Consider the following 24,644-nt stretch of genomic DNA (forward strand, 5'->3'; position numbering starts at 1 on the left):
ACATAGTAACTTCCCCAGGGATGTTTTCAAATAAGTAGTACAATTGTGAACAGGAAGCATTTTGTGAGACTGATCTTTACAGCAAAAAGAATTTTGGCCTTTGGATGCGCTGATGACAAAGCCTTTTTTTTTTTTGTTCCACGGTACAGGTTGATGAAGTGTAACCAATTGAATTAGAAAGATCAAGTGCCAATATTTTGCTGTTCATAACTTAATGTTGAAATTAAACCTAACTCTATTATAAGGTTTTTCTTAACTCCTTATTGCTATTGCTGAAAATATTTCATGTTCCAGATTGTTTGTGTTAGGATGAATGGCCTATTAAAATGGTGAGCAGTATGGATGAATCATGGAAAGTGTTTGTCCTACCTTGCCTCCCAACCTTGAATATCTGTACAAAGAACTAAATTTCACATGTCTTTTCCCTCTAAATTTTGCCTTTTGAGTGATGAGTGAAGTTGTTTAACAGTTTTCAGTGTTGGAGCCAAAAAATACGGACTACTTCATTTTTTAGGTTATATGTAGTACTAAAGGGCAAACCTTTTAAACTGAAGGGTTAAGAGTATATCTGTACTTGGAGTTGCTCAAAACTTAATGTAACAAGGCACTAAGAAACATGAGCCATCTTTTAGGTTAGCTGTGCTTTGAAAAGAGGGTTGGATTATATTATTTTCAAAAGTCCTTACAAAATTACTCTACATAAAAGAAAAAAACACACCCTTAGCGATATAATAAATTTGAGTGCTATTCCTAGTCAACATGCTATAGACACACTTTTATTTCCATTAAAGCTTGACCACTTAGTGGAGTTTGATTTAGTATCATCTTGCTTTGAGAAGCTTCTGCTTACTGCAAGTTTGTGCTACTTTTGTGTTCTGTTTTCTGATCTTTTAAAATGCAGCTAACTGTTATGCCAGAGTAACAGGCAAATGCCTGGGTTTGGGTTGAAGGAAGAAAAGTTTTTGAAAAACAATTCAAGTATAATTTGAAACATCATCAGGTTTTTCAATAAAAGCAATTATGATTAGCAATTCAAACAGGTTTAGTAATATTTCATAAAATGGACTTTCCCAGGTCTTACAGTTGTTTTTACTATTCTGATACACAGCTATGAATAAATTAACAACCACTGATAAGAGTTGCAAACTTACCAAAATGTCAAAAGAAACTATTTTGGGGAGACTGTAATTAACTTGATTTACAGCTGAGTACTTATGAGTACTTTTAAGCAATTATTTGTTTTTAAAATAAACCCTTTGAAGCCTGCAAGTAAAAAAAATGTTAAACCTCAAATTTCTTTTCCCTCTTGAAAATATCTTACTAGGATTATATTATGGATTCTCCACCAGCTGCACCAGATAATACATCTGGTATACTGTTTGGTGTGAGACAGAACTCTGGAGTTCCACAGTACCAGACTGGGCCAGCAGTGAATGTAACAGGTGGGTATAACTGTAGTAGTTGATAAGAGAAACAGCCTAATGTCATTTAACTGTAGTGCAGATCTTTGGGTTATAACTTTAAATAGACTTTCTAGAACATAGTATAGCTATTTCTTTCTTCCCCCTGTACATACCACTGTATAATGTTTAATGAAATAAACTTTGGAGCCTTGTGTTGTCAGACTTTGCTTTTCAGCACATTAGACTGACTGTAGTATCAACTGATGTCTTCTTATAATGCTCATTTAGATGGAAAAAAAAAAAATATTGCAAGATCCACTGTAATTTTTTTTGACCAATAAAGGCTCGTTTTCAGTATATCAGTGCTCTTTGACTAGCATGAATAGGAATGGTTGTTAGCAAGAGTAAGGCTGTGAACAGTACCAGAAAAACTTCCTGAGTCTGCTGAGTGAATTCCCTGTGACAATGATCTTGGTTTCCTGAGTGCTATATATAGGAGTTGGAGTAGATGGGATCAAAAGGATCCTGTCTGAAAAGGAGGGGAAGAGGAAGAATACGTAGTTTGATAACAAAAATATTTTTTTTTCAACTAGATAAATTGTGTTTCGGCGGAAACTATTTAACCTACTGAAAAACAAACAAAAAAGGGACTTTTTTTGTGTCACAGCAGATGAAGTAGATTTGAAGCATGCGGTGTATTCAATCTTAAACGCGTTATAACTTGGGACTTCCCTTCTCTTTTGTGAAGGATTGCACTTTTGTACTAACTGACCAGAATCCTGTCATTCAGTCTATAAGTTACAGATGGCAATCACTTCTGATTCTTCCATGAAGTAACAGGTTATGTACAATGAATGGCCTAACCAGTCATACTAACAAGTTATGTAGAACAGAGTGATTGCTAGTTTATTCTGCTTGATGTGATGATTTTGCATCTCTAGTTTAGGCACTCACTCCAGATACTTATCAGTGAAGGATTGGTAGTGTATTTCCTTGCATGTGTTCAACTACTCTGCAATCTCATTCTTGTCTTACTGGGTTAAATACCTTTTTGCAAAGTAAGCAAAGGTTCTATTTCTTGCAAATGGTTCAGTATTCCAGCCCTTGTTCTCCAAAGAACAGGTATTAAAGTTTAATTGTTTGTGGGTTTGTCGTTTTTTGGTTTTGTGGTTTTTTTGGGGTTTTTTTGTTTTTTTTTTTTTTATTTGCTGGCATATTTAAAAATTACTTGTATTAGTCTATTTTCCAGAAAAATTAAATACTTAAAAGTGTCAAGGATTGTACTTTAAAGTGTCTTAAATATACCATACTTGGTCTATGTTTATTTCTGTAAGATGGCAATAGGATTTAGAAATTTAAAAGTTTATAGTTGTGGGTTGAAACACGAGTATCTTTTGACACAGAAGGCAAATTTAAGATACATTTCACTCCACAACAAGGAAGCGCCTGCGTATTTTGTGTTTTGGCTTGCATGGTGAAGACACATAATGTGCTTACGTTCATGTTGTTCGTATGTGCTGATGCCTACTTGCTTGTGTTGGTGCTATGCTTCCTCTAATTCACGTGCAGCACTGGACTCGGGACATTCTGGAATATGGTATATAAAAGCAGAATGCGGTTGGGAAGTGGCCTGTGGTACTCTGCAGGACAATTTAACTTCTGTACGGGGATCGTTAAAGACATTTTTTAGCTCAGTATAGCATTAATATTTATTTCTGAGGTATAAGCAGGGAAATAGCAAGCTGCTAAGGGACACTAACAAACCGTTTTGTTAGGTTGCTAAATAGGTGATGGTGTTAAGTTAAACAGCATTGATAACTTATCTGCAGGTTGGATGGGCACTGGCAATGGATGTAAAACTGGTTTGCTTTCTGAGAATATTTTGGGATCATTCTCCCACAAATTTTACCCACTTGGAGGAACCAGGAAATGCCATAGCCAATAGAAGAACTCTTCTGTAGAAATTTAGGAGTTGACTGGACTGTATACATGAATTCATAGCACTAGGTTAATGGGAGATATTGGTGACGGACAATGCGCTAGAGGCCTGAAATAATTTGGCTTTCGTGTCCCTGTTGTTAATTTGATCTGACTGTTGCCATGGTACATTTTGATGCTTTTACTTGGTTACCACTTCTATTGTCTTTTGCCATCATTCATAAAATCAGGCGCAGCAAGCACAGATGCACATGACAGTGTTAAAGATTTTACAGTGGTGTTGTAATGTGTGTTTAGAAAGCTGTCAGGAAGGTGATACTGCATCCAGTATACTTTGTTCCTTCTTGCAATCATTTTAGATATTGTACGCAGTAATACTGTGTGTATGAGTATAGCCAACTGTTTTGTAATAGCTACAAAATATTTACAGAGGTGTTCACAAATAGCATGAAGTGAAGGTAATAGACTCCTGAGCAGTCTGAAAACCAAACAAGAATTGTTTGGCTGCTGCTTTTCTCTCCTCTCTTGAGTACCTGACAGTTTCAGCTGTGTGATCTGCTGGGTGGAGAGAGGATTGGACAAACTAGTCTGGAACATGGGTGATCCAAGGAATTCTTGTGTCCACACACCAGTTGAGAGAGGCACTTTGATGAAAAGAGGAATCAATCTGATTTATACCAGCTAGATACTAAATAATACTTGGAATTGGTTTGATTATTTTTCAAAACAGACTTTAAAATTTTTAATGCACTAACAGCAGAATTCAGATGCATGCTTAAGTATATTCTCCTAGTATTATAATTCTTCTGAAAGATGGAATTTATTAGGTCAGAGTTGTATAAACTAAGTTAAGAGTGCTCACCTTTATAGATATAAAAAAGTCTTCAATTTTTTTCACAGATGTGTCGAGCTTTTTTAATTGAAATTATTACCAATTTTCTTAACATGTAAAAATAGTCTTTTTCCAGATCAGGTTTTCTAAAGTAAAATAAAATAATTTACTGAGGATTCCTGTAAAACCAGTCAGACCTTCTGTCTTTTCCTGGTCCTCTTTACACAACTACCCGTAACTAAATATATAGCAGCAGTTCCTGCCGTAGGTGGTTGGCGTGGTGCTCGAATAGCCTTAGTGATACGGAAGAATGCTAAAGTTGTATCAGCTGTATGGAGCCTTTGTTGATCAAGACACATATGTCAATGTAACCAGTCTGTAAGCCTAACAGCGCGAGTATAAGTAAATTAAACATCCCTAGGAAGTAGCAGTGTCTAATGAATAACCGGTTTATTTTGTGAATGTGTTAATTACCTTAGGCAAACAGTGCATAGAGTGAGACATTTGAGCTTAAAATATCTTCGTTTATGTCAGAAAGAATGAAAGGTGTGCTACAAAGGAGAATGTTAGAATGATTAAATACAAATATAACAAGCAAATCGTGCTTTCCTGTATATGAGGCATAGTGTGGTAAAATCTCCAAGATGCTCAAATATCAGCATTCCCTGCTGGGATTCATTGCCTCTGTGGACTGAATGGGGAGACTCTCCAGGCTGTTTGCTCAGTGTAGATAGTTCACACTGAGTAAACACAACTCAGGGGCAGGAGGGGGTTGTTTTGTTTCTTCTCAGAAGAAGTTTGAATAATTTGCTGTGACAGAAGTTTTCTCTGCTTGTTGAGAAGACTTTTGAAGGTACTAATTTAGTTTCTTATCACACCCCAAGAAAGCATTGGAGCAGCTAATTGGGAAGGAAATATACAAGAATGTCCTTAGTTCAGATCATTGTGTCTGGAACTGAAATCTGGTCCATGTCATAGTTTATCATAGTCTTAAGGCTTTTTGCAGTCCATGATTGTGAGAGATTGACAAGGCCTGTGCTGGCACTTAAGGCTTCTTGGTATGTAGCTGTGCTCTTTCAGCTCTACTTCAAGACTGATCTCTGTATTGAGATTACATCATCAAGGGTAATCTTACAGCAACAGAGACGTGGGTTTCAGGACAAGATGGATGGAGCCAAGTATTGATGGGTATGTTAATCAGGCACCAAAACTCTGAATGTCTGAGTTATTTTTTAGTGATTTTCTTTTTTTTTTTTTAGGAGAGATACTGCAAACATTAAGTGAATCAACTCTTTCAGAAGAGAGCAAATAGGTGTGTTGTGATTGGTCATTAGAAGTTACAGCACTGTTTTCATTTTGCATACAAACTGAAGTCTCTAACAGAGTTAAATAGCAGGCTAAACCAGCATTAACATAGGACCACAAGAAAGGAGAGATGTTTTTCATCAGAAGGGCAGAGGTTGTTCCAAATAGTGGGCATTGTAGAAACCAGCTGCTTAGTTTAACTTTATTACTGTGAACTCAATTTGTCTCAGATTAGTGTGGGTCAAGATTTGGAAAGCAGGCCAAATAAATTCAAGTGGTCATAGTATGTTTTACTGGGTTTCAGGGCTGGGGCTGTATGTTTTTGCATTTACCCTTTCCTTCTCCTCTGGCCTTAGAATATTCAGTCTGAGTTGGATATTGTTTTCTTAATTTCTGTATGGCTTATTATTTTAGGGAGATCTTAACTGCTTTATGTAGACTTGTCCATCCATTAAAGTATAGGCATCAGTAATGTGTTCGTAATATACTATGGAAAAAAGCCCTGAGGTTCTTTAATTCAAACTACTGTAGGTCTGAAAGAGAGTGTTTTTGTGTCTAAGCACGGTGCTACTTCTGAAGGCAACAGTGCAACTCCAAAAAAGGCCAAGCCTAAAGAGCTTGGGGCTTGAAGCAATTCAGCTGTTTCACGAACAGTTAACTCTCCAACAGTAACACCATCACAAAATGTACCTTCAAAAGGTAGGGTAGATCAAATGGTCTAGCTGTCAATCCATGTATCCGTTTCCTGGAAAAAGCTAGCACTCTTGTCATGTTTAAGTTGATCAGTATTATTAAATAAATATTAAATATTTAAATAATAAATAATTAAATAAGTAAACTCTGTTCTTATGCCTTAAAATAAGAAAAACCTTTCTATGCAAGGATTTATATACCTTTACAAATTAATACACCCCAGATTATTACCTATTCAAATTTTAGAACTTTAGTAGGCATGTTTGAATTCTGTAAAGCAATAGTTTGTTGTTTAGTGACTGTTAAGACAGATGATCAAAATAAATGCTCCTGACATCATATTCTTAGTTCAGATTTTCTATGTCAAAGAACTGAATAGAGAGTTGAAACTTTAAGAAAACCCAACAAACAGAAAATCAAGATTGAAAGAATTCTGTGACTGCAGAATTTATCAACTAATTCTGATTAGATAAAAAGAAGAAGAAAAAATCACTGTAGGGAATGTCAGGTAAAGCAGCAAGGACTCAAATTGGGGAATCTCCATCCTTGAAGATATTTGGAAGTTGACTGGACATGGCTCTGAGCATCATGATAAGGTTGGACTTGCTTTGAGTGGGACGCTGGACAAAAACACCTCCACAGGTCCATCCTAAATTATTCTGTGATTCTGTAGTTTGACTAACTATTGCGAAGTGTGTTTTGCAGTTACCCTTTCTTCTGCAGCAGTGTGTTTTGATATGGTTTAAAATAGTAGTGGGAAAGAAGGAGTGGGATCTAATTTTCAAAGAGAGGATGTTCTTTGAAGGACCTTTACCTCCCTACAAGAAACGAGGTAGTCTAGCTGTTTCAGCGTATTAATAATTAGGTGCATTTTCCTCCTGAGCCAAAAGGTGCTTTCCAGCTGATTGTAATAGATGAGGATTTATTCTTGACTTTGAGATATTTCCAACCACATACTCTCTATAATGTTAAAATGAGGACCTGCCTACTGTGTGATTCTGTTGTTTGGAATCATTTCATATTTGGGTTTTTTGCATGTCTTGTTTGCAGCTGGTTTGCTATCAAACTCTTCCCCTGCAATCAGAAGTAAGTCGCTATAATATGGACTACTGCAGCAAAAAAATTTTCCTTCACTGTGTTGGGTAAAACAGATATTTTGTTGCAGCCAATAATATTCAAAAGATGACTGGAGGATCTTACTAAATGCATTAACAAAGGAATGGATTATATTCACAGAGAACCTTATTTTTATGAGTTTGTCTCTAAGCTGCCCCATGCTAGCACAGTGATTTCTGATCTGTCACAGAATTCATCACTGAAGCACCACAGAACACTAGATCTTGCTGTAGAACCTGTTTTCTTCCAGCTCAGCTTGCACTTCTGTGACGTGTCAAAATGTTTTATAAACCGTAATAGTGAAGACTTGCAGCACTGTTTTGCGGTACATCTCTTGCATGGCCATCCACTCATGTGAAGGACTTTCTGCTTAATTATGATTCTTAGCAGCACTGTTATCTTCAAGCAAAAATACTGTTTGATCCATGTCTACCTCATGGACTATGGAAGACTATTTTTGTGAAAAAGTGTATAATGCTGTTGCATGGTCATCTCTTAACTCATACACTTACTCATTCCCTTGTTATGAGGTGGATGTATTTGTGTGTTTATTTTTATTACATTTTTTCATAGCCCTGGCAGGGTACAGTTGACTCTACTGTTGAGGTGTTGAGATGTTACTTAAAACTCTTTCCTGTGTTTAACCTCTTGTTCTAAACTACTTATTCAGCATGGAGTCCTCCAGATCTGTGAATGACTTGAGAATGCAAGAGAACTTCATCTGGAAGAGTAGCTCTTGCTCTGATGTTTTTTGGCAATTTGGAGAAAACCAGAAGCCTGGGTTTATTCATTAAAGTTTAAGCTAATGCAAAGCTTTTTTGTATTTAGTTTTTTTCTCAAAAGGTATTAATCATTTCATATTGGTAAGAGAAATACTATTTCTTTTCATTATGGGGAGTAATTGTTTAAAGGATTTATTCTCCAGGTTCTCCAAAGACACCTTTGCTCAACAGGAATGATGGATCTGAATAGGCCTAGGTTCCAACAGCTGTCCAGAGAGAAATATTCTTATCCTTGAGAACCAGTTGGTGAAATTCCTTTCCAAAACCAGTTATCTGAACTCTGTTGTGATGATGATCAGGTCATGGCATAAAACAAGTTTTACGTGTTCTTTTGAGAATTAAAGTTCTTAAAACAATAACATAAAAAATCTGTCCTAATCAGGGGTGGTGGGGTGATGGTGCACAGAATTAATGCCTTGTCTCTATCATGCTACCTTCATCCCCTCCCATTTTTTCCTTACTTATTGCTAAGATTTTGTAAAGTTGTTTATAGGTCTATATCAAACAGAACAAACTCAAACTCAGTTTGGAAAAAAAGGAAGGGTAGTTAAAAGATGGTTGTAAAACCTTGCTTATGGTTGCTACAGCTACATCGATTGCTATAGCTTTTATTCGAAATGGCATATTTTGCCAAAATAATAAATAATAATAAATTGAGTGTTCTGCTTGTGAATTCTGAATCTTAACATATTTTAATTTTACAGGTACAAATGCTGCATCAAGCACCATTAAAAATGGAGGACCTTTTCCACGAGCTTGTCCAAAGTGCAATATTCATTTCAATCTTATGGACCCTCTAAAAAATCATATGAAGGTAAAATATTTTGGGGCTGGTAAACATGTACAGAAATCCATGAGGGTCTGAGTTGCTGTTAACACAGATCATTCTGATGTACTGGGCTTAAGATACCCAAAATGGTAGCTACTGTCCTCTTGAGCTTCAAAACACGATTAAGAAACATACATAATTGTGGGAAAAAATAAAGTGGTTTATCTTTCTGTAATCATTATTTGTAGAGAATAGCTTTTGTACTGAGTGCATCAAACAAATTAAAGAACCATTAAAGAAGTGGCTTTACTTAGTATTATTTAATTAAATTTTTAATTAAACTGTATGGTATAAGTGTACAGAGTTACACTTTCACAGTAGGAAATGAGCTCCTTACTAGTAGGCTTATAGAAAGTAGTCCTGCACAATAAGAACCGTTATTCAGCAGGAGAAAGATCTGTCTTCTGAAACATGCTAATTTTGTTCACTGTCGGAAACTTCATAGCATCTTCTGTATGAAGTACTTCATGCTTTTAAAGTGTTAAGTTTTATATTATAGCTGTTGGGTTAAGCATTCATTATGTACACTTTGACATAAAGAAGGTTGAATGATGTGTGTTGCATGACTTAGAATTTCTGAATTTTTCAGTAATGCTGGAAAGAACAGATTTCAACATATTTCTTCCCCAAAGAAATAAAACATAAAACTTTCTATGAAGTTCTCAGTAAACTTATGCTTGTCAGCAAAATACTTGCATAAAAGCCGCTTTTCTCTTTCTCATTATTAAATTTAAATGAAGTAGACATTTTCTAATGAGTAAGACAACACTGGTATTCTGATTTCAAGCTTAAATTTACCTTATGTAAACCTATGAGAATAATCCCTTTTCAGCTTTTATAATATATAGTGGCTTATTACCTAAACACTATCTGCAGATCAGTTACTGTTCAAAATCCAGACATGAATATGAATAAAGTTGTCATGTCAGAGAGTTGAGCTTTGCATCTAACTCTAGTTAGTGAGTGACTTCAGTTTTTAAAATGCTGTTATCGTTGATGCAGTTTGGTAAGAGACACTGATACCTTTGTCTCTGTCTGTCTCCTCTCCTCCCCCTTTCCATCCAGTATTGTTGTCCAGATATGGTAAATAACTTTTTCCTGGGAGTGGCCAAAACAGAATGTTCGAGCACAACAAGCAAGACTGCTGAATCTGAGAAAGGGAAATTGATTATGTTAGTTAATGACTTTTATTATGGGAAACATGAAGGAGACACCCAGCAGGTACAACAGGAACAGAAGACTCATACGACATTTAAGTGCTTCAGTTGTCTGAAAGTTCTTAAAAATAACATAAGGTATTTGAACTCACTTGCTTAATTGTTTGTTAATCACTTACAGCTCATAGCACTTAGTCTCACACATGAAAAATATCTCTCTCTGGAATAGAAATTTTTTTCTTATTGAAAACTGATAATATTGGGTGACTGAACAGAAAATGAATTAATTTGCACTATGTATGTATGGCCATAACTTAAACTTTTTCCAGATTAAAGTACAAATTTTAATGGTGTACAGTTTTAATGAGAGCAGTTGTAGGTTAGAAAGGGCAACAGAAAGTATTTTACAATTTCCCATCTGGATTGATGGTGATATCAGTAGATGCGAGTGTTAATTCCCTTTAGGGATGCACAATGACTAATAGTCTGTGCTTTACTTATGTAACATCTGTTATTTTGATGGAATAATTTTGCTTCCAAATGCTGCAAAAAACTTTAGTAAGCTCTTTTAATAGGTAGATGAGTTCATGTCATTGTTCCTTTGGAAGCTAAGGTCGTTGAACTTTTTTACATGCATTCTTCAAGGGAAGCTGAAGTAGCAGAATGTAAAACTGAAAAATGGCCTATTTCTTTGAAGGGCACAGTTTGCAAGTTAAAATGAACAGGTTTATGCTAACATTAGACCCATATTATTGAATAAAACAAAAGTTTCATATAACTACAAACATTAAAGTTGCTATTAATCATTAATGTGTAAATCCTAAGTAAAAGTGGTGGTAATTTGTCTTAAGCTGTATTCCGTAGTCCTATATTTTTTTATTTCAAAGGTGTGGTTTACACCTTTAACCATTTATAGTGGACAAAATAAACGCATAGTACCTCTCTACTCATAGTGGAAGTTTTCTGGACCTTAATTCAGAAAAGCACAAAGCAATTCATCAGGGTAATCCCCTGCTTCCTTTAAAAGATCTTGGTTGAACACACCATTGAAATAATGTTCTGTTAAGGTAGTATGGAGTACTAGTGTCAATTCCTTTCTTCTGCTTAGGTACCTTGTATCTTCAGTTAGCTGCTGCTGTTCTTCTTTTCTTTTTTTTAAGCAAGTGCATGATATTAGAAGCTTGAGCTCAAGAGGCTATTCTCCTTGCTTATTTGTTTTTCCAATTCCAAGGTCACCACTTTGAGAACTACATTCCTTTTGTGAGTGTGACCTACATTTATTAGTTCCTCTGGCTCTACTGAAATGAAGCACATTCAAAATAGAACAGTTTTTGAAGTTTAACAGTAGTAGGTTGTGTAACTAACCTGTCCTTGTGCTGCTTCACCAGTAACTGTGACCTGCCAACGTTGTCATGGGTGCCTAGACTTCTCAGCCAGAACAGGTTCCTACTACAGATAGGGGGACATGTTAATGAGGAAAAGGTGGTAACTGGAAGTAGTAACATAGCACCAAGTTTCTAATACTCTTTTGAGTGTCAGCTGCACAGTGACATTCTTTGATAACTGTCCTTCATAATTCAACTTCAGTCCTGAATGCTTTATACAAAGAAAGCTCCTGGAACCCTGCCAGTTCTGAATGGAGGTGGTTTCAGATAAAGCTATAACATCCTAATTGCAGATATGTTCTTGCTACTTAATAATTTTCAGCAGAGCTAAAGTTACACTTGCTTCAGAATGTGGCTTTGAGACTCTGGTGGTGGTGAAACGTGTACAGCTGACATGTTTTGTTGTTGCTGCCTTTGCTAATTTCCTTTTATTTCAAGGCAAGAATTTTGTCTAAGCAAACATGAAAAATGCAATTGATTGCTTAGTCTTAAAACATGTTTCAGATATGTTGCATGTTCCTTATAATACAAGATTTCTTTTTAAGCTTTGAAAGATGGTTTCTAGCATAGTCAGCTTGCTTAACTTTTTTTTTTTAATGAACACTTACTCCTTAGTTTTTTTTTTTTTTTTTAAATTGAGAAGTCCTTACAGAGTAACGTTGCTGAAGAATCCTGTACGTCATGCATGTGATACGTCATGTATAGTGAATGTTAAAATACAGTTTTTTGCACCTGTTCACTGTGATTTAAAGGTTTATGAACCACATGAAACATCACTTGGAGCTTGAGAAGCAGAGCAGTGAAAGTTGGGAAAGCCACACAACCTGCCAGCACTGTTACCGTCAGTTTCCCACCCCATTCCAGCTGCAGTGCCACATTGAAAGTACACACACGCCTTACGAGTCATCTAGTAAGTTGGATTGTATCACATTGAATCTTTTTGTGACCTAAAATATTTAGGTATTTTCTGGCTGTTCCTTTGCTGGTTTGTAACTTCAGAACAAAGGTATTGTACTTTAAGAGCAATAATTTTGAGATTTAATATAGAAACTGAGCACTCATTCAATTTATGTTAGAGCAGTGTGTGTAGAAAAAAAATATTTTAAAAAGTGGTTTGGTTTTTTGTTTGGTTTTTTTTTTTTTAATTGAATGTTTGACTGCAAGAATTCATGTCATTTAAGGGCCTTGCACTCCTATCTTCCTGAAATTGTACAGGGAATTTCTTGTGAAGAGTAGAATAATTGTTTGATTGCTTTACGTTTATAGACTTATACAGTTCACATATACATATGGTTTATAATTTATCTACTTATGATCCCAAATAATTTTTTTACTTTTTTCTTGTTTTTTTCACTTCTAGCAATTTGTAAAATCTGTGAATTATCCTTTGAAACAGAGCAAGTTCTTTTGCAACATATGAAGGACAATCATAAGCCAGGTGAAATGCCGTATGTTTGCCAGGTATCTCAGAGCGACTGTTTTGTATTCAGGTTACACACCTCACCTCCCCACCCCCGTCTTTACTGTCAATAAACTTTTAACAAGGAAGTAAAACTTTGTTTTAGGTATGCAACTACAGATCCTCAGCTTTTTCAGATGTAGAAACACATTTTAGAACAGTTCATGAAAATACAAAACATTTGCTATGCCCATTTTGCCTCAAAGTAATTAAAATTGGAGCACCGTATATGCATCATTACATGAGGCATCAGGTAAGCAGATATTTTTGATCCTTAATGCTAGAAAAACGCTAAATTTATGTCATGAATCTGTCTCTGGGGGAAAAAAAATCACAACTAATTTGTATGGTTGTTATTGGATAAGAACAGTTAATAAAATATGTTAGAAGAATTATGACTGCTCCTTTTGAAAAGTCTTTAAGGGAATTGTTAGAATTTGTCATGGTTTTGTGTGACACCAGCTCCCTGTTTTTTAAAAAAAAAAAAAAAAAATCCCTGAATACCCTTGAAAGAATATCTCTGCTATTTGGTTTCTTCATGAAGTTACAGTGATGTGTTCTGCTGTTCTTGAGGTTACTAGCAAACCTTTTGCTAGTTTAAGTAGAGAAAAAGATTATGACGTACCATGTCTTCCTGTAACTGGTAACCTGATTCCTCCTCCTCTTAGTACTGATACTGCCTTGCATTTTCAAGTATTTAAATAGTCTCTCTTTAATTCCTACACAATATCTTGGCTTTCTACAATATTAGGAGTTTGTCCAGTTGGTGTGTTAGAAACTGGATGACCATTGCTTGAGACAGGCTAGGGTTGGAGTTTTGTTTGTCATGACATTAATGCTTACTACAGATTGTCTTCCATTTTAAAAGAAAAAAGGAATATACCGTTGCACTAAGTGCAGACTGCAATTTTTGACATGCAAAGAAAAAATGGATCACAAGACTCAGCATCACCGAACATTTAGGAAACCCAAACAGTTGGAAGGATTGCCACCTGGAACAAAGGTAAGTGTTCATACAGGAAAATTAGAGGGGACAAAGGGGAAAAATATATTGGTAGAAAAAGGGGTGGAATAGAAAGAAGTGCTTTTCTCTTCCTTTCTTTTCTAAAGCAAAGATTTTTTTTATCATCTTTTCTGCCACCTCTAAAATTAAAAATCTAAATATACTTCTTGTTGCAAGAATTTCCAGGCACAGTTTATGGTTTCTTCCTGGTGATCTGTGGTGCCACTCTGTCCCATTCTTCCATACATATATATGCCAATAGTCCAGTCAGCGCTGCTGCTTTCTTGAGCTGTTGGTTAATTTCCCCCCTCCCCTTTATCCTTTCTCATGCTAGGAGAAAAGGAGATGGTTTGGGTGTTGGTCTGAGGGGTCTGAATAATTTTTTGTGAAAGATTTTTTCAACCTGTGGAAAGTGGTGGCAAAAAATAACATTGGATGCAAGACCTACTTCTTCATAGACAATATGTGGCTAAAACTGAGTTCATCAGGACTTTTTTTTAGCTCTGACATTGGAAGGGAAAAAAAAAAAAAACACAATCTTCTGGTAAGTGTTTTATGAAATAAACTTGGGTCCCGTCAGAACACTTCAAATGATTCTTCCATTTCTCAAGAAGGAACCACGTAGACTAGGATTTTCCTGCAGATTTCAAGACTTTTTCCTGCAGTTTTTTAATGAAATGTGAAGATATATATGTCCTTTCAGTTGAAAGGAAAAAAAAAATATTTTGATCAGCTCTCCACAGTTCATTTGCTGTAGAATCAGGAAGGGAAAATGGCTGAAGGTGATGTTGATTGTGTTTCTTGGCAGAATGTAAAGCACTGATTCTCTATTCTGCGATAATATCCCTAAAGATTTTAGGGTCTTCATGACGTAATAAAAGTTTAGGTTATGTTAAAATGTTGATGTTAGTAGCCCTTGACAGGGTGTAGATGATGAGACTGAAGAGCTTGGAATCACGTTTAGAAGATGTGGTTCTTTTAAACTATGAGTATGGGCAAGAACTATAATTAGGAGTCATGCTGCAAGTGAAAACTGCAGAACCAAATTTATGGGCAATACAAGAGAGTTCAGTAATGCCAGATGAGAGGTCAGAAACCAGAATGAGTTCTTGAGGGTCTATGATGAGGAGCAAAAATACCCAAAGGAAGTAGATTGTCTAATCACAAGGCAACAAGACACAGGGCTTTTGTTAAATCCAGGCACTGGTGGGATTTTTCGACATTCTTCTTAATGGGGCTAATTGGCCTGAACTTTCTGTTTCTTTTCCACAGCTACTTTTTTTTTTTTTTTTGTTCTAAGAAAGCACAATGCAGCTAGTTGCAGGTCTGAAAAGATCATTGTGTTTTGTCATGGCTAACTATTTCCACCAAAACGAGAGCTTTTTAAACATCCGATAGACTATTGAGGTTAGGTTTACTCTAGTCAACAGTATTTGATATTTTTCAAAGCAGTCTTTACTGAGGAGTGTTTCTTATGTTATGATTTTTGTCCTAAAGTGTCTTAAACTTTGGGACAAATAGAAATGGGAACTTCGCTTAAATCTAAATAGAAAAATTTTTAATTTCATATTTGTAGGTGACTATTCGAGCATCTGTTGGATCTCTTCAATCAGGATCATCGGCTACATCTTTTGTTAGTACAAGCACTTCCACATTTCAGTTATCACCTAAAGCTAAAAATACAACCACTAAAAATCATAACAAATCTAATACAAATAAGTCAAAGGCAAAATCGAAACCAGCTACATCGAAGAAGCAAAATGCATGGACCAACAGCAAAAAAAAAAAAGAAATTACAAATACAGCATTGCATAATCTAAGGTAAAATAATAGCGTTAAAAATATCTTTAAGTATACTTTGAATATAAATAACTGATCATTTTATTATCTTTTGATAATTTCTAATACTGCAATACATGAGATTTAACACAGCAGCTGCATAGACTTTCCACATACTGGTAGTGTGATTATAATTCTGAATCTTCATTCACCAGTTTTGTTGGTGGTAGACTCCTTTATGATAGAAGAATAGATGTTATGGAAACTTTTCTGTTCTAAACTTAGAATTTTTCTCTGCACAGAGCAACACTCTTGAAATACTGACTCATTAGGCAGATGTACGTTTAAAAGTGAGCTGTGGAGGGGAATACATCAGCCACTTGTTCTTTGCAAGTTTTCTTATAGAGGGAAAAGTATTTTTCTTCAAATTTTTAAGGGTTTTATTTGAACCTGTTATTCAGAAGGCTGTCTTGTCTCTCCTAAGAGATACCTTAATTTGGGGAGCTAGAAAAAAAAAAATCAAGAAAGTAAAAGCAAGCTGTTGGGAGAATGGCATCCTTATATTGACAATTTACTGGGGTTAGCTATCCTTGTATTAATAATTGGTGTTTTATGGACTAGTATATAATTTCCTTGGCTAACATGAGTTAGCATTTTCTTTGTCAAAGATTGCAGATGTCTCCCTTCGTATAAGGTGCTAACACTAACCGAGTGTGTGCATGGAGACATCCGAAAACAGCCAGCAAAACTGGAGAAGAGCAAGATTACATTCTTGCTTTGTAGATATTTCAGAGCTTTTGGGGAATATCAGGGGTGACAGGAAAACCAAAGGCTGTGCATCATGGTGGATGAACCATTTCTTTGAAATCCATCTCAAGTATGTAGAGATAACTGCTGCAGCAGTTAAGTTGGAGGTTCTCACCTACTGCAGTATCTTGTTCCCAGGAGTGGCCAATAACAGCTGCTTACATTAACTTTAACTTTTTTATTAAGGTCATAATAACAATATAATTCAAGAAAAAACAAAGTTGTCTTCTTGTGTGCTAACATAAAAATGTATCAGTTAAATACTTATTAAGTTCCTCGGGTTTTTTCCCTAATGTAGGCAAGATTGCTCCTGACTTAAAGTAAAAAATTTGAAATAGTTATCTTAAAGTGTTGGTATTAACTATTAACGTTTTCATATTACTGTTAGGTATCGTTTGGGAGCTCACAAATGTATTGAGTGTTACTCAGAAATAAAAGATTTTGCAAGCCATTTTCCTGCTTATGTCCACTGTAGCCTATGCAGATACAACACTAGCTGTAGCAAAGCCTATGTGAATCACATGATGAGGTAAGAACTCTTCAAAATTTTTATTGGGTTATCAAATACTTCCTAAATTCATATAAGGTGTGTTAAGTATTTCTGTTAGCTGAATTTTGAACTGGGTCATAGGACTGGCAGGGAAATGTGTAAGGTTGGATTTTTACTTTGTACTGAGGGCCTAAACGCCATGTTCTTGTTTTGCCTCAAAAATCCAGTGATTCAGGAAGTGTTCTGTCTTTGCTTCAGAGTTTCTATGAGATCTTCCATAATAGTTTCAGCCAGACTTAACAAATAATGACTAATTGTTGTGTGTTCTCTGGGTTTCACATCAAATACCTCATCTGACTTTTTTTTAAGTGCTGAATTCATACAGCCACAGCTATTGCTAATGAAATCTGTGCTCAGAATACCATGTAAAGGATGTCTCAAATAGCATACTCCAGTGGGTACTTTTTCTTATACTACTTCTGGTCATCCATAAAAATAGCATCTCATTTTGCAGGAGGTTTGTCACTGATTGTGAAGCAGTGCAGGATATTAGTGATGACAGCTGTAAAAAATCCTGTTAAGAAAACAAATGCAGTAGTTTTCAGAGCAATAGAATTATACTATGTCATAATTAGACATAGATCACGTAGCAGTGACAGTAAAACAAAATTTTGGAAACCTACTTGTTAATCCTGTGCCCTGAACAAGCCAAGTGTATTGCGGAAAAGCACAGAATGCAGCTGTCTTTTTAAATACATGTATGTACAAAATGCCTTGGCATTTTTGAATGCTAGAATTCTTGAATTTATCACCCAAGTCTTTAAAAGTTTTTGTATGTATCTTATATGTTGACCTATTCATATAAATTTCAGTGCTCGTGTAAGTGCTAAGCTGAAATCGTTTACATGCTCTTATGCATATAACCTATTGATTGCATGCTTAAAAAAATAGTAAAAATTAATGTACTTAATTCTGATTTTACAAGAAGAAGGGGAGAGGGGAATCTGAGGTAAACTGTTCCTACTGTTGCCCGTGTTCTGGGTGTTGAAAAGTTCAACCATGCAGTAAACCAGCTGCTTTTTTGTCCTTTGTCTCCTTGATGCACTAATGCTCCCCCTACTTTGACCCCTTGCAGCACCTATCATCACCTTTTTTGGTGAGTGTAAGGAACAAGGGATGGTGAGGAGGAAGGCTGTTAGAGGCAGGGTGTTTCTGCAGTAGCAGCCCTTGTACCCTGCTGCTCGCTTTTTGTTTCATGTGGGAGTACAGTGTTGGCACATACCTAACCTGCATATATAAGATAACTTACAGGTTGTCTGAGAACATGATTTATCTCATTTAAAGCCATCTCTTTAGGAAGCTTGGGTTCAGCAAAGCTTCACTTCTTTTGTGGAGCACTGTAGAGTTACAGTCATGGTGCATCAAGAGCTAAACTGCTGATGGAAGCAATGTAACTGTCTTCTTGCAGGACTGTGCTGTCAAAGTTAAGCCTTCTCCCTCTCAAACTCGTTATTTACAAGAGAGCCAGTGTTTTAAACTAGAGCTGAGATTCACAAGCCTGTAACCTTTCAGCAACTTAATGTTTTAGAATAATGCAGGTCAGTAACTGAGCCTTCTATTTTCATGCCTTGTCATAAGCAAACTGCAGTACCATGTACAGTGTAGGGAATATGTGGAGCAATGTACTCAAGAAAACCAGTCTAAGTGGTAATGTTTTCTTATATCTAGTTTTCACAGTGCTCGTCCAAGTAAAAGATTTTGGATCTATAAGAAGCATTCAGAAGAGCTACGGTAATTCAACTTTTTTCAGTTACAGATCGTTATGGTTTTACTCACTGATAGTGAACTGATTAGTTAAATGAGATTAGGGCCTCTTGAATTTCTAGGCTTCCACAATTTAGAAAGAGCAGGGAAATAAAAACATTAGCTCTTACACTAGCAATATTCTCTTCAATGACAAATATTTGTTATTTGTCCACATTTATTACCTTTTTTTTTAACCCTGAGCAGTTTTTAAAAATCTCTATTTCTTTATTTTCCAATTATTCGTAATGTGCAAAATGGGGGGTAGGGAGGGAAACAAAAACCAAACGAACAACCAAAACTGAGAAACTCATGCTTTACAGATAGGTTTCTGTCTAAAGTGGTGTTCTTTGTACTAAACCCAGCATGGAGATGCCCTGGTCATTGACCAGGATTTCCAGGTGCTAACTACAGTATAAATAATAAGTAATAAGTAATATGTTTTTGTGAGTCATCTCATCTGAATTTGCAGGAAACTTTTTTTTTTTTGTATATAGTCTATCCAGTCGCTATAAGTTAAGAAAACTGCTTTCATAACCATGTGGTATTTATACTTCCTTATTACTTTCTCTTCTCTAGAGGTGTGACTGTAGTATGTCTTAACTGTGATTTCCTGACTGATGTTTCTGGCTTAGATAGCATGGCCACACATCTGAGTGAAAGCCACACTCATACTTGTCAAGTTATTATAGAGAAAGGTGAGTACATATAGTGTCTTTTTTTTTATATAGTATACATACCTAAATACTTACATGTGGATGTCTGTGTTATTGCAGTCTTTTTTCAGTTGCATTATCATTATATCTGTGTACTTGAATTTGAAAGTGTATTTCCACATTTTAAAATCTTTTTAATTAAATCCTTTATTTTTTTATTTTCAGTTTCTGTAGATATCCCAACTGCTGAACAAGTATCTGAGTAAGTTTTGTTTTACTGCTCAATGTTTATTAGTTTAGTGACAGATGGCCAAAATTTGCACTTTGAACTTGGGTTTCTTTTGAATTACATGTAATTAGAAATGTATGGATGAACATAGACCATTACTTTGCTAGTGCTTTTTGCTCTTACCACATCCACAATTACAAGAACAGGGAGATAAAATGTTTACCCACTCTAACCAAAATCAAAACCAGGTTTTTGTTCAGTTTGGCCAAAGAGACATAAATAATTCTTGCCGTATTAGAACTTCTCAGTCCTGACTCTATGTCCTAGACATAGTGAGACTGTTACTTCAACTTGCTTTTAATACTAGCTTTATTAAATGAGTGCCTGATGTTCTTTGCATAATATTAATGTGATTTTTTTTAAAGTTACCTTTATTGAAGTAGGATAAATTCAGTCTTAATCTCTTATAAATATTTAAACATTATTTTCAAAATTATGTTATTTATGTGACAAAGGTATACTGGTTTGTATTAACTTTTTAGTTCTGACTTTCAAAGAAAAATTAATATAGGGATTTTGGCTTTCAGATTTTTTAAGGATTTGAAAGAGAATCTGCAGTATTGTGGAGATTGTGTTGCAAGGTTTGCCTGTGTTTTTTTTTTTTTAACCTTAGAAGACTCAGACATGCCAATCCTTCCCTCATCATCTTGGAACAGTACCTGAGGCTTTAGAGTGTAGCTTGTGAGCCTACTTATGCCTTAATTGATGGTTCAGAGGTGTGTCAGTTGAATCAAACATTTGAGTTCTCTCTAAACCGTTTCAGAACACAGAAACAAAAATGTCAATTAGACTGCAAAGAAAGATATTTTAAAAGATGGAAGAAAATAGTTTAACCCTGGTTTAACAACAAGGTGTCACTGAGTCTGTCTATCTATCTAGCCTGTAGCAGGATTCTAAAAGGGATTACATATTCTCATGCATGATGAGAACTCTTCCAAAAGAGTGAGAAGTTCTTAAGCCTCTAAGAATAAATCAGCCTTCACTGAGTGTTGGAAATATCCCCAGTAGGTTTCATAACTATTAAAAATTTTCTTTCTTAGTTTCCACAAAGTAGCCAGTAGGAGGAGATACTGGAGTAATCTGTCATCTGATCCAAGCATGGACATACTTATCTTTGGCTATGAGTAATAGTAGAGCAAAATATTTGCTATAAACTTCAGACCTTTACTAATAACTGTTTAGAATGCGATGCAGTTGAATAAAACTGGTGGTCTGATGGGATGACTAATAGACAATATTAAAAATAATTTAAGATATTCTGGCAGGAATGAGCAGGGGAAGGAAGTTAGTTTGGGAAAGCATTCCAAAAAGCCATTTGAAAAATGAAATTTCTGATTTTGGAGCACAGAATATTGAAATTGGACAAAACACTGGAAAGAGCCATCTAGGCAGGTGAGCTATATTCCCTTCATTAATTCAGGGTAGCTTGTGTCCTTTAACAGTTTAGATTTCAGTGAAACTCAAACTATGGAAAAATAAGTGAGCTGTTATACAACCTCAGCTTCTCTACTTGGAGCTGACGTTAGGTGTTGGGAATTAATACTTGCTGAACTATATGTAAGCAAAGCTTATAGATGTATTGAATGGTGGGGAAAGAGTTGTGGCAGGCTGTTGTCAGTACTGCACAAGGATCTTGCTGTCTTGAATATATTAGACGTCACATGAAAACACTTAAGAATGAGTAATATATACTTTGTAAATCCAACAAATAGATGGGTGAGTACTGAAAAGATTTGAAGTAGAGTCAAGAATATGCGCAGGTTTGTTTCTGCAAGCTGTTGGATTAGGACATTAGCCATTATTAGTGAGAGCTCTGATGTTGGCATAAGATTAGTTACTGGTACTACATTAGGTGATATAATCTGTGATGGTGCTTTTTGAAACTGTCATGCTCATAGACTTCATTAATTTCAGGAAATCTTGTCCTGGTCCATATACTAATTCTCTGATACTCTGGACAAGACCAGATCACTGCTAAGAGCATGAGTATACCCGTGTAGCAGATTTTTTTCATTATTTGCAGTACAGAGTACACAAAAAAATGTTCATCTTTTTGCGGGATGGTTCTTTAGGGTACCCTGTGGTTTGCTTTGGAAGAAGAACTTGCAGACAGTATTCATAACTTTCATAAGTTTCTCAGTGATCTATGAATGTTTCTTCCCATTCTTTGACCTATAATTCAATGAGGTATGACTTGTTTATGGGGCTCTTCAGAATCACTTCATCATTAGAAACAATGACTCACAGTTATAATCTTGAATGCTTTTGGATCTTCTTTGCATCTCTCAGGTGGTATCTTTTATTAAATATCAGACTGTCTGTATGTGTTGTAAAACTCATCTTTATTGCTAATGACCAGACATATTCTATAGGCTCTGTGTAGTGTTGTTGAGACTGTCTTTGGGCCAGAATCCTGCTGTTAGTAATACAGATAACCTAGCTGGAGATGTTCCAGCAGGAATTGCTTTTTAAATTGTTACTCTACACAAATTTGCCTTGTTTTAGTGATCCACCTTGTGCTGAGGGAATAAGGCTTAAGAACTATGCCAGTACTCTTCTAATGCTCCACTCTCTGCTTTGCGCAACAATAAACATATTTTTAAATGAACTGACAGCAGACATTTTTGTTGCAGGGGAGTTGAAAGTGAGCAGGTATCCTATACTGCCTTGGCTCACTGATACATCATTGTGGACCAGAAAATTGAACCCAGTCCAGCTTGGGATTATTTTGGTATGTAAGCGAACAAGGATCTGACCAGACCTTTTCCTTTTTCTTCATACATTGAAGCTGTGGTATTCTCTTCTTGCATCTTTTAGGCAGCAGGTCTGGTCTTTTCTCCCAATACTGTAGTGTGGCAAAGGCCCTTCTGTGATAATGTTCTCTGCTTCGCAGCATTGACTTGCAGCTTTTTGGGGGCTGTACTCCTTTGAAGAGAGGCTTACTAGGAGTTTCACTTGTGTGATGCGGTGTTTCTTTGCTGCTCATTTGCAGTGTTTCCTTGCTGCTCAAGTCTATCGATATCATCCTAGGCTAGAGTAGTGTATAAATGGTAACATATGTATTGACATCAAAGCCCATTTTGTTCTGAACTTGATCTAGCTTCTGAAACTAAAGGGCTTTGTCATTCTCCCTGGGTGTTCACTAAAACATACAAATCCTGATCTATTTAATATTCAAGTAAGTTGCAATTTTGTCTGCCAATGACTTTACAGTATATCGTGGCAAAATATGCTTTGAATGACTTCTGTCGCATGTAACTGCATAAACTGAATCTTGGCCAGAGGAATTTATTAGCTGCTTTGCTCTGGTAGCTAAGCTTCTTTTTGTTCCTAAATACTGTAGGAGGAAAGCATGTGATGGAAGCAGATACACTTACTGAGCCTTGATTCTGAGGGTGGAGCAGCCACAGTTCATTCACACCTTGTTCTTTTGGTATCATCTCTCATCTTCAAGGATGTTCTACTCAAGCTGCTGAGACATCTGCTGCTTTTGATTTCACTGCTTCTGACTTCATCTTTAGTTCTAGATTATCTATGGCAAGTTTATCTATCAACAGGTCTGGATATATGATGAGCTTTCCTTTTGTCATGGTAAACATCTAGTGTTCCTCCAAACTCAACCCCTTGCTTACAGTGGGTATGCGTCTTGGTTGAATCTCTAATTTACTAGCTTCCAAACAACCTAATAGATGGAGCTAATCTTACTCTGAGATCAGTCACTGTTATAACCTCTTAGTTATAAGAGATTATTTCTGATGAATGCAAGCTGTTCTTGATTTGCAGCACTTCCTTTTTCTCCATAATCAAATTCTGAGATTAATCCATTTTTACCAGTATTTTTGTCCTTTTCACTTTCAGTATTCAAACAGTAACAGTTTTGGTGCTAGTGAGCTTCTGCAACCACTGTGGTATTGCTAATAATAGCAAGGATCCTGTCATCCATTGTCTCTTATGCGTATTTTGTGATTGAGCATCTGCACGTTTACTCAGTACTCTGAAGTCTCGTTGTCCTTTTTGCTACTTTTTTTTTCTTCTGACAGAAGCTATGTTCCATCTTGAATGCTGCTGTTCACCTTCAAGCATCGGTTACCTACTACAGGCTTTTCTTGCAGGACTTATTTCTGTTTTGACACAGCAGCATTCAAAAAAGCATAGTGGGTTTCTGTTTTCATTGTGAACATGCTGTTGCATTTCAGAGGAAGTTGAATCTGTGATGTTTCACTTTCATTCAGGTTTCCAGCAACAACAAAACTGGAATAGGATTGCAGATTTTTGCGGCTTTCGGAAATGTTCTCTAAGAATTTCCCAGAAATTACACTAGATTGACACTTTGATTTGAAGTTATGTGAATAACAACTCTTTTGAATGCTCATTTGGAATATTATCATTTGGTTATTTTACAGCTTTGCTACAAAATTTTTTTTTTTAAGTTTCAGACTTGTAAGTGTGTTAACTGCAAGCTACATTCAGATTTGCCAGCTTCATATAAATAGTTCACGTAGAAACTATTGGCATCGTGGCATCCTGTTTCCATTTGCGTAAGGATCTCAGAAAAGTTACTCATGTGGAAAACTCATAACATAAAACTAGTACTAAACCAGGCATGTAAACCTTCCTGACTCGATATTAAATATCCTCGATGGTCCCGGCAACTACCAAGTTACATGAATAATGCAACGTATTGGACCACATCTGCAAGGACCAAGCATGAATATGCATGGTATATAACCAGTTTGGCTTATGGTCAAAGAATTAAGATTTCATTTGTGTGTACCTTAACCTGTCTCTCTTCTGTTATTTTTAGGACATTGAGTGTCACTGCATTATAGGCTCTTAAAAGACATGTAGTTGGAGGGCGACCTTGCTTGATTAGGAAATTCTGTATTACCTTTGGTTTGAAAGTCTTTCTGACAAGAAA

General features: G+C 35.9%; 1 protein-coding gene across 1 annotated transcript in view; it reads left to right on the forward strand.

Annotated features, from left to right (window-relative positions):
* Positions 1 to 24,644, forward strand: part of ZNF280D (zinc finger protein 280D) — a 52,515-nt gene that overhangs the window by 14,175 nt on the left and 13,696 nt on the right. Inside the window, exons 5-16 of the mRNA XM_082488573.1 lie at positions 1,325 to 1,442; positions 8,774 to 8,883; positions 9,964 to 10,193; positions 12,193 to 12,350; positions 12,801 to 12,901; positions 13,006 to 13,152; positions 13,768 to 13,902; positions 15,479 to 15,723; positions 16,877 to 17,017; positions 18,707 to 18,769; positions 19,361 to 19,479; positions 19,663 to 19,699. Coding sequence (XP_082344699.1) covers positions 1,325 to 1,442; positions 8,774 to 8,883; positions 9,964 to 10,193; positions 12,193 to 12,350; positions 12,801 to 12,901; positions 13,006 to 13,152; positions 13,768 to 13,902; positions 15,479 to 15,723; positions 16,877 to 17,017; positions 18,707 to 18,769; positions 19,361 to 19,479; positions 19,663 to 19,699 — 1,604 coding nt within the window. The remainder of the gene's footprint in view (positions 1 to 1,324; positions 1,443 to 8,773; positions 8,884 to 9,963; positions 10,194 to 12,192; positions 12,351 to 12,800; positions 12,902 to 13,005; positions 13,153 to 13,767; positions 13,903 to 15,478; positions 15,724 to 16,876; positions 17,018 to 18,706; positions 18,770 to 19,360; positions 19,480 to 19,662; positions 19,700 to 24,644) is intronic.

Source organism: Vanellus vanellus (assembly GCF_965231255.1).
Source record: "Vanellus vanellus genome assembly, chromosome: 11".
NCBI classification, from domain to species: Eukaryota; Metazoa; Chordata; class Aves; order Charadriiformes; family Charadriidae; genus Vanellus; species Vanellus vanellus.